Source organism: Oncorhynchus nerka, unplaced genomic scaffold, assembly GCF_034236695.1.
Source record: "Oncorhynchus nerka isolate Pitt River unplaced genomic scaffold, Oner_Uvic_2.0 unplaced_scaffold_1825, whole genome shotgun sequence".
NCBI lineage: Eukaryota > Metazoa > Chordata > Actinopteri > Salmoniformes > Salmonidae > Oncorhynchus > Oncorhynchus nerka.
Window position 1 is genome coordinate 45892 of NW_027039497.1, and position 14387 is coordinate 60278.

Here is a 14387-nt window from a genome sequence, read left to right on the forward strand (position 1 = left end):
CCCTTTCAGGTCCATAGGGTTTTACTGCCCCCTGCTGGAGACTGGAGCACACTGCAGTCCCTTTCAGGTCCATGACTATCAATACAGGTACTGTATGTAGAACCATAGTAAAGACCAGTATGGACCATCAATACAGATACTGTATGTTGAACCATAGTAAAGACCAGTATGGACTATCAATACAGATACTGTATGTAGAACCATAGTAAAGACCAGTATGGACTATCAATACAGGTACTGTATGTAGAACCATAGTAAAGACCAGTATGGACTATCAATACAGATACTGTATGTAGAACCATAGTAAAGACCAGTATGGACTATCAATACAGGTACTGTATGTAGAACCATAGTAAAGACCAGTATGGACTATCAATACAGATACTGTATGTAGAACCATAGTAAAGACCAGTATGGACTATCAATACAAAGTGACCATTTAGAATGAGGCCCAGTTCAATGAGAGGAAGTCTTAACAGAACTGGGGGATGACAGACAGGAAGTGGGGGGTGTATATTGTTATATATTGTTGTGCCAAACACTAAAGCATGATATTGTAATAAAGCTACACCCTATTCCCTACTTAGAACACTACTTTAGACCTGGTCAGAAGCACCATAGTGCACTACGTAGGGAATAGGGAACCATTTGGAACAGAGACAGTAATACCCCTGAACATCTTCCTCTTCCTCATCTGGTTTCTTGAACAGCCCTTCACTCCTCCCCTCTTCCTCTCCTCCTCCCTTTTCATTCTATTCTATCAGCCACACCACTAGCTCACCTCCACACAATACATTTACAAGTTAAAGACACACCTTGGAATAAATAACAAAGGAAAACTATTACTAGATGAAGTTGAGTGTTTTTTATTATTTCCCATCACCATAAATCATATTTAATCACTGAACAGTAGCAGACCTAACTTCATCTGTTCCTGACTCTGGATAGTGGATTAAAAAGACATTCAATCTCCAATGATATTAAAGTACTATTCTGAACATTACTCTTATACTGAGTGGCAAGTCAAGATATCTGCTGGTTTTAATTGTTTGGTCAACAGCACCACCTGCTGGACAGGTTTAATGTTGCTGGACTGAGCAGTATGGGAGGATGAAAGATGACACATTTAGGGCCGGTTTCCTGGACATCTACATTGAACATACTGTTTAGTCCAGGACTAGGATTCATCTGTGTCTGGGAAACCAGACCATATAGTTTAGTAGAAAGGATGTGATACCAGCTTGTAGTGGGCTGACTAGTCCTGAATTGTCCTTTAGTTCCTGGACCATTTTCCATGCAGCTCCAGGTGACAGAGAACACATCAATTAGGACCGAGCCAACAAGCTGATCAATGATACTGAGGAGAATTACATAGAGACAGAGAACCAACTGAGAAAACATATCAATGGTTCTGAATGACAACCAATATACATCAACACCAGACATCATGATTCATGGAAATGTACAAGATTAAAACGTATTGAATTTTAATTAATAACAAATCAGTTTACAGTTTAACCAGCTCAGCTATAGACTACACCAGCATGACTAGTATCTATGTGGACCCTACTACAGTTTAACCAGCTCAGCTATAGACTACACCAGCATGACTAGTATCTATGTGGACCCTACTACAGTTTAACCAGCTCAGCTATAGACTACACCAACATGACTAGTATCTATGTGGACCCTACTACAGTTTAACCAGCTCAGCTATAGACTACACCAGCATGACTAGTATCTATGTGGACCCTACTACAGTTTAACCAGCTCAGCTATAGACTACACCAACATGACTAGTATCTATGTGGACCCTACTACAGTTTAACCAGCTCAGCAGTATAATTATAATCATAGAGATAAAACCCAGGATAGAGGGGCTGAGTGAATGTGGTCTGGACTCTGTGGAGGAGGAGGGTCATTGTGTCAGAGACACTGTAGAAGGACAGAGTACCTGCCTTGTGATCCAGGTACACTCCTACTCTGGAGGACTGAGGGCCTGATACTTTAGTCTCAACATTATTGTGTCTGAAACAATAACCACCACTATAGTAATGTAAACTCCAGGACTTGTTAGTGAATCCAAATCTACCATCTGTCCCTGTTCTGCTGATGTCTTTATATGAGACTGCTGTATAAACAACAACACCACTCCACTCCACCTCCCAGTAACAGCGTCCAGACAGACCCTCTCTACACAGAACCTGGTACGAGTTGGTGAATCTGTCTGGATGGTCAGGATATGGTTGGAATTGGCCTGTACGTGTCACTTTTCTGTTCCCTTCAGACAGAGAGAGGAGTGTGTGTGCTGTGTTTGGGTCCAGTGTGAGCTGACAGGAATCTGGGAGAAGAGCAGAGACCAATGAGGGGAGTCAGAACAATAAGTTAAGTCAGATACTGTATCTACCCTGTCTTTGATTAGAGCACAGCAGAGATCAAATCAGAGAAATATGAGGAGTCAGATAGATACCCAGTCTTTGATTAGATCTACTATTGCTATATATTTCTAGAGGGATTGTTCGGAGTGTCAGTAAAAAGAGACTGTTAGTTACTTCACAATAAAGAGACTCACATTGTAACAACTGTTCTCTGGTCTTGGGCTCTGGAGGCAGTAAAACATCCACTATATTCACTACAGACACACAAACACATTGACAGAGAGAGGGAATGTTATCATCAGACCATATTCCACATGTATATGACTAGTAGGGAACTTTCAATGGTCTAAAGTTGATGTCCTTATTGTTTTCAACACACCTGTAGTGGAGATCTTGGTCCATTCTCCTTTAAGGAAGTCTTCTAGTTTCTCTCTCAGTTCAGACACAGTCTTACTCACATCTCCAAAGTACTGAAGAGGACGGACAACGATGCTGGGTAAGTCTGAAGATACACTGATACTGGAGAGAGACTGATACCTCTGGAGAGAGAGAGAGAGAGAAGGACAGACAGAGAGAGGACAGAGAGAGAGAGAGAGAGACGGACAGAGAAAGAGAGAAGGACAGAGAGAGAGATAGGACAGAGAAGGACAGAGAGAGAGAGAAGGACAGAGAAGGACAGAGAGAGAGAGAGAGAGAAGGACAGAGAGAGAGGGACAGAGAGAGAGAAGGGACAGACAGAGAGAGAGACAGAGAGAGAGGGACAGAGAGAGGGACAGAGAGAGACAGAGCGAGAGAGAGAGAGAGAGAGAGAGAGGGACAGAGAGAGAGAGAGAGAGAGAGAGAGAGAGAGAGAGAGAGACAGAGAGAGAGAAGGACAGAGAGAGAGAGAAGGACAGAGAGAGAGAAGGACAGAGAGAGAGAAGGACAGAGAGAGAGAAGGACAGAGAGAGAGAAGGACAGAGAGAGAGGGACAGAGAGAGAGAAGGACAGAGAGAGAGAGAGACAGAGAGAGGGAGGGACAGAGAGAGGGAGGGACAGAGAGAGGGAGGGACAGAGAGAGAGAGGGACAGAGAGAGAGAGAGAGAAGGACAGAGAGAGAGAAGGACAGAGAGAGAGAAGGACAGAGAGAGAGAAGGACAGAGAGAGAGAGGGACAGAGAGAGAGAGGGACAGAGAGAGAGAGGGACAGAGAGAGAGAGGGACAGAGAGAGAGAGGGACAGAGAGAGGGAGGGACACAGACAGACAGACAGACAGACAGACAGACAGACAGACAGACAGACAGACACACAGACAGACAGACAGACAGACAGACAGACGGGATGGACGAACAGAGAGAGAGGGACAGACAGAGAGAGAGGGACAGACAGAGAGAGAGATAGGGACAGAGAGAGAGGGACGAACAGAGAGGGATGGACGAACAGAGAGGGACGGACAGAGAGAGAGGGACGGACAGAGAGAGAGGGACGGACAGAGAGAGAGGGACGGACAGAGAGAGAGGGATGGACAGAGAGAGAGCGACGGACAGAGAGAGAGAGGGAGAGACGGACAGAGAGACAGACAGGACAACATAATGGGGCGGCAGGGTAGCCTAGTGGTTAGAGCGTTGGACTAGTAACCGGAAGGTTGCAAGTTCAAACCCTGAGCTGACAAGGTACAAATCTGTCGTTCTGACCCTGAACAGGCAGTTAACTGAGAAACAGTTAAAATAAGAATTTGTTCTTAACTGACTTGCCTAGTTAAATAAAGGTGAAAATAAATAAATAAAAAATAAATGATTGAGATGAATAGTTTCCCATGAAGTTAATTTCATATCACATGTAACAAGACAGTTTAGTTACCGGGAGGAAATGGATGTCATCCTCTGTGTGTGAGAGCTGCTCCAGCTCAGTGCTTCTCTTCCTCAGCTCAGCTATCTCCTGCTTCAGTTGCTCCAGGAGTCCTTCAGCTTGACTCACTTGAGCCTTCTCTTGGGCTCTGATCAGCTCCTTCACCTCAGAGCTCCTTCTCTCAATGGAGCGAATCAGCTCAGTAAAGATCTGATCACTGTCCTCCACTGCTGCCTGTGCAGAGCGCTGGAGAGAGAGAAGAGAGAGAAGAGAGAGAGAGAGAGAGAGAGAGAGAGTGAGAGACAGTAGGTACAGTAGTCTGTCTACACCTCATTGAGTCAGACCTCTGCCACCCTGCTCTCCAGGTCCACCAGGCCTTGTCCTCCCTCCTGGACAGACAGGTACAGAACACCTCTTGGTCCTGCTCTACTCTCCTCCCTCCTGGACAGACAGGTACAGAACACCTCTTGGTCCTCCTCTACTCTCCTCTCTCCTGGACAGACAGGTACAGAACACCTCTTGGTCCTGCTCTACTCTCCTCCCTCCTGGACAGACAGGTAGAGAACACCTCTTGGTCCTGCTCTACTCTCCTCCCTCCTGGACAGACAGGTACAGAACACCTCTTGGTCCTGCTCTACTCTCCTCCCTCCTGGACAGACAGGTACAGAACACCTCTTGGTCCTGCTCTACTCTCCTCCCTCTTGGACAGACAGGTACAGAACACCTCTTGGTCCTGCTCTACTCTCCTCCCTCCTGGACAGACAGGTAGAGAACACCTCTTGGTCCTGCTCTACTCTCCTCCCTCCTGGACAGACAGGTACAGAACACCTCCTGGTCCTGCTCTACTCTCCTCCCTCCTGGACAGACAGGTACAGAACACCTCCTGGTCCTGCTCTACTCTCCTCCCTCCTGGACAGACAGGTACAGAACACCTCTTGGTCCTGCTCTACTCTCCTCCCTCCTGGACAGACAGGTACAGAACACCTCTTGGTCCTGCTCTACTCTCCTCCCTCCTGGACAGACAGGTACAGAACACCTCCTGGTCCTGCTCTACTCTCCTCCCTCCTGGACAGACAGGTACAGACACCTCTTGGTCCTGCTCTACTCTCCTCCCTCCTGGACAGACAGGTACAGAACACCTCTTGGTCCTGCTCTACTCTCCTACCTCTTGGACAGACAGGTACAGAACACCTCTGGTATATCCTCCCTATATATATCACTCATCATTCAGGAAGTTATGCACAACAAGCATATCTTTGGGAGGACGCTCTACCAGCTCTCTTTTCCGGGCAAGAAAGTTTCTGTCCACCAACATCTCTTCTCCACCTCTTGACATCAATACCGAACAGTTCTTGGTAAACTCAGTTCAGCATGATGTATCTAGGACAGAACACCTTGTTTGAGTTTCCCTCCTTTTAGTTTTACTATTGAGAGTTCCTGCTCTACTTTCCCTGCTTTCAGACTAGATTCATCATTGGTCCTGGAAAGAGAGTCCCTGTCTTCCTAACATTGATGTGCCACAACTCCCTCCTGGACAGACAGATACTCCCTTCTCTCTGCAATATCACTCCAGCATGGTCAGATGTTCAAATCTGAGCAATGTTCCCATGATTGATAGTTTCCTGGTAGCTTTGCCACAACACTGTCTCTGTGTGTTTGTGTCATCTCATGTTTGACAAAGATAAACAAAGATGTTTTCCAATTTTTGCAGCCATTACTGACAAAATAATCAAATGTAATGTTTTTTACCAAAATCTACATGGAATTTAGAAAGCTGTGATCAATTAAATACAACGTTAAACTAGATATTATCTGTGTCATTTATAGCCTGGCACAGATAGTAAAACTACATTAAATACAACGTTAACTAGATATTTCTGTTTTGTCATTTATAGTTTTTGGCAAACTCAGATAGTAAAACTACAGTTAAATTTTAGTTTTACTATTGAGATGTTATTTGTGCTTTCACTAGATTCATCATTGGCACAGATAGTAAAACTAACATTAAATACAACGTTAATTCTCCTCAGATATTATCTCTGTCATTCATAGCATGGTCAGATAGTTCAAACTGAGCATTAAATACAACGCCACAACTAGTCTCTGTTATCTGTGTCATTTATGTTTGACAAAGATAGTAAAAGATGTTTTTAATTTTGCAACATTACTGACAAAATAATCAAATGTCATTTATAGCCTGGCACAGATAGTAAACTGTGATCAATTAAATACAACGTTAAACTAGATATTATCTGTGTCATTTATAGCCTGGCACAGATAGTAAAACTACATTAAATACAACGTTAACTAGATATTATCTGTGTCATTTATAGCCTGGCACAGATAGTAAAACTACATTAAATACAACGTTAACTAGATATTATCTGTGTCATTTATAGCCTGGCACAGATAGTAAAACTACATTAAATACAACGTTAACTAGATATATTGAATTGTTTAGGGAAGCTTTAGCTTTGGCTTTAATACATTCTGAAAATACTTGAAAATAAAAAGAAAAAGAATAGTAGCCCTCCTCAGGAACCACCAAACTAATAATCAAATATCATGAAGTCTAATTTCGATACCAAATGAAGACAGTATGAAATGGTGTGTCTCCTCTGGTCAACAATACTCACCTTGAAAGACTCCACAGCCTGTTGGAGCTCCTTCAGCTCCTTCTCTCTCTCCTGGAATCTCTGCTGGACCTTCTGCTGACTCATCCCCAGCTGCCTCTGTGGAGAATCACTCTTCAATGAGCTATCAAGCTTTATTAGTCCAGTAGATCAATAGTATAGTAATGTGACATAGGACCCATAGAGAGGAAGGTCGACAATCCTGAGGAAGTCCCTTTACAATATTATATTATGTTGCTATGTGAATGATTATAGTTTTTATGGTAGGCCTACATGTATCAAGGAGTTGAGACTGAACTTTGGACTCATAAAAGGCCATTCAGAATGATAATAGTGTTTGACTTTAGAAAATGGTGATACATTTGTAACAAACTCAATATACTCAAGGTTTGTGTTCATATGTGTGGATCCATTTCATATTGTATATAATGATCTCATATTCAAACAGATTTAGTTCCTACTGTATCTTTAATTCCTTGTTTATCAGACAGCCACCAACAAGTTGTCCTGGTCTTACCTGTTTCTCAGTCCTCTCTGCTGCAGCTGACACTGTATCATGGCCTTTATGTTCATCCATCACACACAGCAGACAGATACACTGCTGATCGGTACGACAGTAAACCTCCAGCAGTTTGTCATGATGAGAGCAGATCTTCTCCTGTAGTTGTGTGGTGGCTTTGACCAGCTTGTGCTTCTTCAAAGCAGGAAATTCATAGTGAGGTTGGAGATGAGTCTCACAGTAAGAGGCCAGACACGCCAGACAGGACATGAGGGCTTTCTGCTTTCTGGTCCCAGTGCAGACATCACACACCACATCTCCAGGTCCAGCATAGCACAGAGCAGGAGGGGGAGGAGCCTGGAGTCCTGTCTTCCTCAGTTTCTCCACCATCTCAGTCAGCACAGTGCTCCTGTTCAGAACAGGCCTTGGGATAAAGGTCTGTCTGCACTGTGGACAGCTGTAGAAACCTTTCAGATCATCCTGATCCCAGCTTTCTTTAATACAGCCCATACAGTAACTGTGTCCACAGGCAGTAGTCACCGGATCCTTCAGTAGATCCAGACAGATGGAGCAACAGAACAGTTCCTGATTCTCTGCCATTTTGTTGCTCTCTCACGTAGGTTAAGCAATGGCAGTATGAAAGATGACTTTCTGTTTCATGGAACTCTACACCAGAGGAGGGGGAGTGGCTTCCTACTGGACTGGGTTCTCTGTATGTAGAGGGGGAGTGGCTTCCTACTGGACTGGGTTCTCTGTATGTAGAGGGGGAGTGGCTTCCTACTGGACTGGGTTCTCTGTATGTAGAGGGGGAGTGGCTTCCTCCTGGACTGTGTTCTCTGTATGTAGAGGGGAGTGGCTTCCTACTGGACTGGGTTTTCTGTATGTAGAGGGGGAGTGGCTTCCTACTGGACTGTGTTCTCTGTATGTAGAGGGGAGTGGCTTCCTACTGGACTGGGTTTCTCTGTATGTAGAGGGGGAGTGGCTTCCTACTGGACTGGGTTCTCTGTATGTAGAGGGGGAGTGGCTTCCTCCTGGACTGTGTTCTCTGTATGTAGAGGGGAGTGGCTTCCTACTGGACTGGGTTCTCTGTATGTAGAGGGGGAGTGGCTTCCTACTGGACTGTGTTCTCTGTATGTAGAGGGGAGTGGCTTCCTACTGGACTGGGTTCTCTATATGTAGAGGGAGTGGCTTCCTCCTGGACTGTGTTCTCTGTATGTAGAGGGGAGTGGCTTCCTACTGGACTGGGTTCTCTGTATGTAGAGGGGGAGTGGCTTCCTACCTGACTGGGTTCTCTGTATGTAGAGGGGGAGTGGCTTCCTACTGGACTGGGTTCTCTGTATGTAGAGGGGGAGTGGCTTCCTCCTGGACTGGGTTTCTGTATGTAGAGGGGAGTGGCTTCCTACTGGACTGTGTTCTCTGTATGTGGAGGGGGAGTGGCTTCCTACTGGACTGGGGGTGTGGTTTCTTTAATAAGGAAGTATGACAGTGTGTTGGGGGTAGACAGAGCTGGTCAGATTTATGTTATATGTATCTGAAATATATTTTAATTACTTCTGAGTATTTTGTCGTTTTTGCCCACAGTTTTCTGAACTGCACTCCAGTATTTTTTTCAAATCCGAAATAGTTGTATTTTACCCCTTTTTCCTAGTGCGTTGTTACAATCTCGTCAGCTGAACTCCATAAGGACCGAGACCGGTCGAGAGCACTGTACACCCGGCAACCATGTCAAGCCGCACTGCACTGTACACAACGCCCTCTTAACCCGGTACACCAGACGCACCGGAAGGTGTCAGGAAACACTGTACACCCGGCGACCGTACACCCGGTCAGGGTGCACTGTACACCGGCGACGGTGTCAGCGTGCACTGTACACCCGGCAACCATGTCAGCGTGCACTGTACACCGGCAACCGGTCAGCGTGCACTGTACACCCGGCGACCGTGTCAGCGTGCACTGTACACCCGGACAACCGTGTCAGCGTGCACTGCAGTTTACACCCGGCAACATTGTCAGCGTGCACTGTACAGGCGACCGTGTCAGCGTGCACTGTACACCAGGTGACCTACAGGTAGTGGGTTAGTGTGCACTGTACACCTGCAGATACCAAAAACAGGACATGTCACTTACTGGGTAGTCACACCCAAACAGCACAGGTAGTGGGTTGGCCGGAGGGGGACATACCTGAGTTACACAAAGACAGTTTGTTTCAGTCCTGGAGACTTACAGGTAATAACTATACATTGTTCTCTGACTGTAGAAGAACAGATTGACAGAGGAGACTACAGGTAGTGGGTTAGTGTGGGTTACTGATCCTAGATAGAGGGGACTGATCTACAGATAGTGGGTTACTGATCCAAGACAGAGGAGACATACAGGTAGTGGGTTGGTGTGATCCTAGACAGAGGGGACATACAGGTAGTGGGTTAGTGATCCTAGACAGAGGAGACCTACAGGTAGTGGGTTAGTGTGGGTTACTGATCCTAGACAGAGGAGAAATACAGGTAGTGGGTTAGTGTGGGTTACTGATCCTAGACAGAGGAGACCTACATGTAGTGGGTTAGTGATCCTAGACAGAGGAGACAAACAGGTAGTGGGTTCAGTGATCCTAGACGGAGGGGACATACAGGTGGGTTAGTGTGGGTTACTGATCCTAGACAGAGGAGACATACAGGTTAGTGTGGGTTACTGATCCTGCCAGAGGAGACCTACAGGTAGGGGTTAGTTACTGATCCTAGACAGGACTGATACAGGTAGTGGGTTAGTGATCCTAGACAGAGGAGACCTACAGGTAGTGGGTTAGTGTGGGTTACTGATCCTAGACAGAGGAGACATACAGGTAGTGGGTTAGTGTGGGTTACTGATCCTAGACAGAGGTTAGGACCTACAGAGGTAGGTGGGTTAGTGTGGGTTACTGATCCTAGACAGAGACATACAGGTAGTGGGTTACTGATCCTAGACAGAGGAGTTACATACAGGTAGTGGGTTTACTGATCCTAGACAGAGGAGACATACATGTAGTGGGTTGGTGTGGGTTACTGATCCTAGACAGAGGAGACATACAGGTAGTGGGTTAGTATGGGTTACTGATCCTAGACAGAGGAGACCTACAGGTAGTGGGTTAGTGTGGGTTACGGATCCTAGACAGAGGGGACCTTCAGGTAGTGGGTTAGTATGGGTTACTGATCCTAGACAGAGGAGACATACAGGTAGTTGGTTAGTGTGGGTTACTGATCCTAGACAGAGGAGGACATACAGGTAGTGGGTTAGTGTGGGTTACTGATCCTAGACAGAGGAGACATACAGGTAGTGGGTTACTGATCCTAGACAGAGGAGACAGGTAGTGGGTTAGTGTGGGTTACTGATCCTAGACAGAGGAGACCTACAGGTAGTGGGTTAGTGTGGGTTACTGATCCTAGACAGAGGAGTCATACAGGTAGTGGGGTAGTGTGGGTTACTGATCCTAGACAGAGAGACATACAGGTAGTGGGTTACTGGTCCTAGACAGAGGAGACAGGTAGTGGGTTAGTGTGGGTTACTGATCCTAGACAGAGGAGACAGCCGTGATCCTAGACAGAGGGGACAAACAGGTAGTGAGTTAGTGTGGGTTACTGATCCTAGACAGAGGAGACCCACAGGTAGTGGGTTAGTGTGGGTTACTGATCCTAGACAGAGGAGACATACAGGTAGTGGGTTAGTGTGGGTTACTGATCCTAGACAGAGGAGACATACAGGTAGTGGAGTTACTGATCCTAGACAGAGGAGACATACAGGTAGTGGGTTACTGATCCTAGACAGAAGTAGGCCTACAGGTAGTGGGTTACTGATCCTAGAAATAGAGGAACATATAGGTAGTGGGTTAGTGTGGGTTACTGATCCTAGACAGAGGAAACATATATGTAGTGGGTTATTGATCCCTAGACAGAGGAGACATACAGGTAGTGGGTTAGTCTGGAGTTACTGATCCTAGAAAAGGAGACATACAGGTAGTGGGTTAGTGTGGGTTACTGATCCTAGACAGAGGAGACATACAGGTAGTAGATTTACTGATCCTAGACAGAGGGGACATACAGGTAGTGGGTTAGTGTGAGTTACTGATCCTAGACAGAGGAGACATACAGGTAGTGGGTTACTGATCCTAGACAGAGGGACATACAGGTAGTGGGTTAGTGTGGGTTACTGATCTAGACAGAGGAGACATACAGGAGTAGGTTAGTATGGGTTACTGATCCTAGACAGAGGAGACATACAGGTAGTGGGTTACTGATCCTAGACAGAGGAGACCTACAGGTAGTGGGTTAGTGATCCTAGACAGAGGAGACCCTAGAGGTAGTGGATTACTGATCTAGACAGAGGAGACATACAGGTAGTGGGTTACTGATCCTAGACAGAGGGGACCTACAGGTAGTGGGTTAGTGTGGGTTACTGATCCTAGACAGAAGGAGACATACAGGTAGTGGGTTCGTGATCCTAGACAGAGGAGGACATACAGGTAGTGGGTTAGTGTGGGTTACTGATCTAGACAGAGGGGAGACATACAGGTAGTGGGTTACTGATCCTAGACAGAGGAGACCTACAGGTAGTGGGTTAGTGTGGGTTACTGATCCTAGACAGAAGGTCTACAGGTAGTGGGTTAGTGTGGGTTACTGATCCTAGACAGAGGAGACATACAGGTAGTGGGTTACTGATCTAGACAGAGGAGACCTACAGGTAGTGGGTTAGTGTGTGTTACTGATCTAGACAGAGGAGACATACAGGTAGTGGGTTACTGATCCTAGACAGAGACATACAGGTAGTGGGTTAGTGTGTGTTACTGATCCTAGACAGAGGAGACACCGCAGGTAGTGGGTTACTGATCCTAGACAGAGGAGACCTACAGGTAGTGGGTTACTGATCCTAGAAATAGGAGACATACAGGTAGTGGGTTAGTGTGGGTTACTGATCCTAGACAGAGGAGACATACAGGTAGTGGGTTAGTGTGTGTGTTTGTGGTGCAGTGTGAGTTGACTACATAAATTATCCTAGGTGTCTGTTGACTGGTCATAGATTTGTGTCCTTGCCAACTCTATTGATGTCATTGTCAGAAGCCAATCATTTTGCATCACCGTGAGTGACAAGGAGTTGGCATGATGACACAAATAGACTGGGACTCAGGCTAAGGTCTGCAGCAGTGAGGAATGTGTGTGAGAATGTAGAAGAGCATGTTGTGGTAGAGGAACAGAACAGTGAAGACACACTACAGATTATTCAGAAACTAGATACACTCCCCTTTATCTGACTACCTAAGAAATAAGAACAGAGGACAACATAGTCAACACAACAACAACAACAACAACAGACCACTGGGGAAATAAGAACAGAGGAAAATACAACAACAACAACTAAGACCACTGTGGGAAATAAGACAGAGGACAACATGGTCAATACAACAACAACAACAACAGACCACTGTGGGAAATAAGAACAGAGGACAACATGGTCAATACAACAACAACAACAACAGACCACTGTGGGAAATAAGAACAGAGGACAACATGGTCAATACAACAGCAACAACAGACCACTGAGAAATAAGAACAGAGGACAACATGGTCAATACAACAACAACAACAGACCACTGGAAATAAGAACAGAGGACAACATGGTCAATACAACAACAACAACAGACCACTAGGGGAAATAAAGAACAGACAACATGGTCAGCATAACAACAAGCCACTGGAAATAGAACAGAGGACAACATGGTCAATACAACAACAACAACAGACAACAACTGGGGAAATAAGAACAGAGGACAACATGGTCAATACAACAACAACAACAACAACAGGCCACTGAAATAAGCCAGAGGACAACATGAATAAGAACAGAGGTCAATACAACAACAACAACAGACCACTGGGGAAATAAGAACAGAGGACAACATGGTCAATACAACAGCAACATGCAGACCACTGGGGAAATAAGAACAGGACAACATGGTCAACAACAACAGCAACAACAACAGAGGCCACTGGGGAAATAAGAACAGAGGACAACATGGTCAATACAACAACAACAACAACAACAGACCCTGGGGTAAACCCAACAGAGGCAACATGGTCAATACAACAACAACAACAACAACAACAGACCACTACAGAGGCGGACAGAGGAAAGAAAGTCAATAACGGACAGGTCGTGTTTAGAAGCTCAATACAGAAGAAAACACAGTGAAACAGGAGATGAAAACTATCTGAAATTGTTCAATATGAAATGACTGTTTAGTTTTGCAACACATTTCATTATGGTGTGTGCTCAAATGACACAACCCGAGCTTCAAGAAGCCCCAAGCAGAGTGGGCCTTCCTTTCCCACCCCAGACAGATTGGGCCTACCTTTCCATCCCAGACAGAGTGGTCCCTACCTTTCCACCCCAGACAGAGCGGTCCTACCATTTCCACCCCAGACAGAGTGGTCCTACCTTTTCACCCCAGACAGTGTGGTCCTACCTTTCCACCCCCAGACAGAGTGGTCCCACCTTTCCACCCCAGACAGAGTGGTCCTACCTACCTTTCCCCAGACAGAGTGGGTCCTACCTTTCCACCCCAGACAGAGGTGGTCCTACCTTTCCACCCCAGACAGAGGGTCTACCTTTCCACCCCAGACAGAGGGGTCTACCTTTCCACCCCAGACAGAGTGGTCCTGCCTTTCACCCCGAACTACCCCAGACAGGTGGTCCCTACCTTTCCACCCCAGACAGGGGGGCAGAACAATACAGTAATATTTCAGCTTTTAGACCCAACTAGAGACGGTCACAAGTGTTTCCCTTAAATCTGACTGGGTTTTAAACATCTTCTATTTTACAGAAAGTTAATAGCTCAATCAACTGATAGCGACAGAATTAGATTACTTTCTGGTACAACCAATTACCTTCAGAAGTCACATAATTAGTTAAATAAAGTTAAATAAAATAAATCTAAGTATCACATGATCTATCACATGATCTCAGTATATATACACCTGTTCTGAAAGGCCCCAGAGTCTGCAACACCACCGAGCAAGGGGCACTACAC

General features: G+C 45.7%; 1 protein-coding gene and 1 long non-coding RNA gene across 2 annotated transcripts; both read right to left on the reverse strand.

Annotated features, from left to right (window-relative positions):
- Window positions 1-850: 850 nt before the first annotated feature.
- LOC115127379 (tripartite motif-containing protein 16-like) lies at window positions 851-8144 on the reverse strand. Its single transcript, XM_065014987.1, has 6 exons — window positions 7355-8144; window positions 6841-6936; window positions 4217-4450; window positions 2758-2917; window positions 2573-2632; window positions 851-2341 (listed from the first exon to the last, which is right to left on the reverse strand). The coding sequence occupies exons 1-6, from the start codon at window positions 7934-7936 to the stop codon at window positions 1818-1820; spliced, it is 1656 nt and encodes a 551-aa protein (XP_064871059.1). The 5' UTR covers window positions 7937-8144; the 3' UTR covers window positions 851-1817.
- Window positions 4900-5389, reverse strand: LOC135567764 (uncharacterized). The gene is made up of 2 exons (XR_010462394.1): window positions 5292-5389; window positions 4900-5240 (listed from the first exon to the last, which is right to left on the reverse strand). It is a non-coding gene; the product is annotated as an uncharacterized LOC135567764 (long non-coding RNA).
- Window positions 8145-14387: the final 6243 nt, after the last annotated feature.